Source organism: Myotis davidii, unplaced genomic scaffold (assembly GCF_000327345.1).
Source record: "Myotis davidii unplaced genomic scaffold, ASM32734v1 scaffold417, whole genome shotgun sequence".
Taxonomy (NCBI): Eukaryota; Metazoa; Chordata; class Mammalia; order Chiroptera; family Vespertilionidae; genus Myotis; species Myotis davidii.
Window position 1 is genome coordinate 848,403 of NW_006288435.1, and position 3,646 is coordinate 852,048.

At 37.5% G+C, this 3,646-nt stretch overlaps 1 protein-coding gene across 1 annotated transcript in view; it reads left to right on the top strand.

The window, feature by feature from the left end:
• The window catches only part of LOC102773520 (ephrin type-A receptor 6), a 433,174-nt gene extending 429,856 nt beyond the window's left edge, over positions 1–3,318 (top strand). The window contains exons 5-6 of the mRNA XM_006760304.2: positions 2,088–2,423; positions 3,289–3,318. Of these exons, the coding sequence (XP_006760367.1) occupies positions 2,088–2,423; positions 3,289–3,299 (347 nt within the window). The 3' untranslated portion in view covers positions 3,300–3,318. The remainder of the gene's footprint in view (positions 1–2,087; positions 2,424–3,288) is intronic.
• The last annotated feature ends 328 nt before the right edge of the window (positions 3,319–3,646 follow it).

Consider the following 3,646-nt stretch of genomic DNA (forward strand, 5'->3'; position numbering starts at 1 on the left):
AAGACATGGAAGGAACCAAAGTATTCTTCAAAGGTGATTGGATAAAGAAGATGTGGTACATATATAAAATGGGAAACTACTCAGCCATAAGAAAAGGTGAAATACTTCCATTTGCAACATGGATGGATCTTGAGAATATCATGCTAAGTAAGATAAGTCAGACAGGAAAAGTCAAGAATTATTTTATTACTAGGAAAATTCATGCACTGGAGCGGGGGGTCCCTCAGCCCGGCCTGCCCCCTCTCACGGTCTGGCAGCCCTCAGGGGTGGGAGGCAACCCAGTGATCAGGAGAAGGCGACGCCCCCCCATCACACCTCTGCTGCTGCCACTTCCGGCAGTGCAAACCTCGGCCGGCCCTGGTTACCTGAGCCTCGGGCGGCCCTGGGTGGCTGGGCAGCCAACATCCAAGGCTTGCCTGTGCCTAGGGCCGGCCCTGGATGGCTGGGGGGCTGAGGGGACTGGGGAACTCTGGAGGCAGGCACACGGCAAGGCCAGGTGTGGGACCCCCCATATTCTATATAATAAAGAGGTAATATGCCAATTAAAGGCAGGCAGGCAGGTGAGCGATTAGGAGCCAGAAGTCCAAGATTGTGAGAGGGATGTCCAACTGCTGGTTTAGGCCCGATCCCCAGGATATTTTCAGGTGAGGATTAACCAAAATAAATAAATAAATAAGAAAATATATAACACTTCTTATATCTCAAACCCAATACACAGTCACCCAGTGACTTTATCTTTAAATTTATAAAGATAAAACTGTGTTCATCCCCCAAAGGGTCCCGGAGTGGAGAGCGTGCAGGCTGGGCTGAGGGGACCCTCCTCCCGTGCACAAATTTTGTGCACCAGGCCTCTAGTATATTATAAGCATTATCTCACAAAAAAGGATTCTTTGGTATTTCACATATAACACATATGGCATGTTTGACACCTAGTAGAACTTCAGTTAGTATTTTTCAATAAATAATATTATACTGAGGTTTGAAAGACTCAGATGAGTGTAAAAGATTATTGATAAAACTTTAAGAAAAGGCTGGAAGAGTTAAAGGATTTAAGTATGGAAAAATACTAAGAAGGAACACTGAGGGAACATGCTCACCTATTCCTTGGGACCAACTTGGTTTATGCAGAGTCTTGATGACAAATAAGAGATTTTGTAGGTCTTTTTATCAGCTTTTCAGAAGACACTTGTGCTTAATAAAGTTAGTCTCAATAAAAATCTAGTCACCATTTCTTATGTCCTTTTTCTTTTCCAAATAATGCTTTTATCCCATGAAATTGACAAGGTTCTAATAGAAACCTTTCTCCTGTCTCCAGTTTCTCTTTCTCTTCCTCTTCTTCCAAACTTTCTTTTCACCCTAAATTTATGCTCATTTATTTTCAACCTGTGAGAAACAGATACTTAGGGATTGTCAAAGGTAATGAATGGTAGTTTTATCTACATATCAAGCATAGTATGAAGACTGAAGGGCTGAGTACATGAATATACATGTATTGTTATAACTTATACTTATGATAATATTCCTTTTTAATTATTTGAAAATGGTGAAGTAATTATTAAGATGTAATCAAAACCTTCACATAATTTAAAATGTTTGATTATTATATATTTTCAATCCCCAAATTTAGAAAAATAGAATTGCCATATTAGATTCTACCAGGGGTGGGCAAACTTTTTGACTCGAGGGCCACAATGGGTTCTTAAACTGGACCGGAGGGCCGGAACAAAAGCATGGATGGAGTGTTTGTGTGAACTAATATAAATTCAAAGTAAACATCATTACATAAAAGGGTACCGTCTTTTTTTTTTTTTTTTTTTTTTAGTTTTATTCATTTCAAACGGGCCAGATCCGGCTCGTGGGCCGTAGTTTGCCCACGGCTGTTCTAGACTATCTTCACTCCTAAAGACTCCTTTCTTACTGGACTTAATCAGATGTTATTAACCATAGGTTCTTTATGGTTCCCATCAGAAGAAAGAGCTCAAACTAATATAAAAGACCAATAAGTGTTTATTGATGAAGTTTTCAAGTTAGCACTATTAATTCACTGTCCTATACATGTACATTTGTTTTTAATTGCTTTTCTCTAGGGCCACCTTCAGCTCCTAGGAATGTGGTTTTTAACATCAATGAAACAGCCCTTATTTTGGAATGGAGCCCACCAAGTGACACAGGAGGGAGAAAAGATCTCACATACAGTGTAATCTGTAAGAAATGTGGCTTAGACACCAGCCAGTGTGAGGACTGTGGTGGAGGACTCCGCTTCATCCCAAGACATACTGGCCTGATCAACAATTCCGTGATAGTTCTTGACTTTGTGTCTCACGTGAATTATACCTTTGAAATAGAAGCCATGAATGGAGTTTCTGAGTTGAGTTTTTCTCCCAAGCCATTCACAGCCATTACAGTGACCACAGATCAAGACGGTAAGTGCCACTGCTCTTCTCTCAAAACAGACCCATAATTCCCTTCTGGTGCATAACATTCTTGGTGGACCTATATTTACTAAAGTGCAATTGTATTCTCTATACATTACAGAGGCGATTTTCTGGTTGTTGTTTCTTGTTGTTTCCTAAGGTGCAGAAAGATATTTTTGATGTTTCTTCTTAGTAGTATGTTAATTGGATACAGTGCTTCTCTCTGTTGTTTATATTTATGTTTTTTTATATAATCCTATATAATCCAATATATCTTAATGTGTCAGTTGATATCACTAATGAATGTTAGACATAAAAAAATATTAAATGAATAGAAATTTTGTTGCCCCAGTTATGCTGCTATCCCTTTTCCATATCAAATAAAGCAAATAGTAAGAATTTATGTTAATTATAATTATACCTATATAGTGAAAAGATTTTAGTCAACATACTTAACCATGATCTACTCTAAAATAAATAGGAAACAATCCAGAATATGTCCAAATGCTGCTATTTAGGTGCAGTTTGTAAAAAGTAGCTAAACTATATATTTTTTAAAAAATCCAGTTGCTTTCAGTTAAATGTTCTCTTTATAACGCTATAGATTTTTACCGCAATGAAGTTAGGTGCAAATACTCCTATAATTTTTATATAAGTGTCTATTCTCTTTAATTCTTCCATAATAATAATATATTGCAGAGTAATAAAGGAAAAGCTTCAGAGATTTTAAAAATTCCCTTTGAGGAGCATTCATAAATTATGTGGATACACAAATGATTCTCTTATGGAAGAAAGCATTGTTGCATATGAATATACATATGAAACAAATTTATAAAGATAAAACTGTGTTCATACACTGTATTTATTCTTCTAGGTCTGTTATAACAGATGCCATAGACTAGGGGCTCGAACAACAGAAATTTATTTTCTCACAGTTCTGGAAACTAGAAGTCTGAGATCAAGGTGTCAGCAAGGTTGAACTCATTCTGAAGCCTGTCTCCTTGGCTTGTGGATAGCCATTTTCTCCCTGTGTCTTCACATGGTCTTTACTCTGTGTGTGTCTGTATCCTAATCTCTTCTTCTTATAAGGTTATTGTCGTATTGGATAAAAGCCTACAATGTGATTTTATTTTACCTTCATTACCTCTTTAAAAACCCTGTCTCCAAATATGGTGACATTCTGAGGTACCAAGGTTAGGACTGAAACATGAATTTTGGGAGGATGCAGTTGA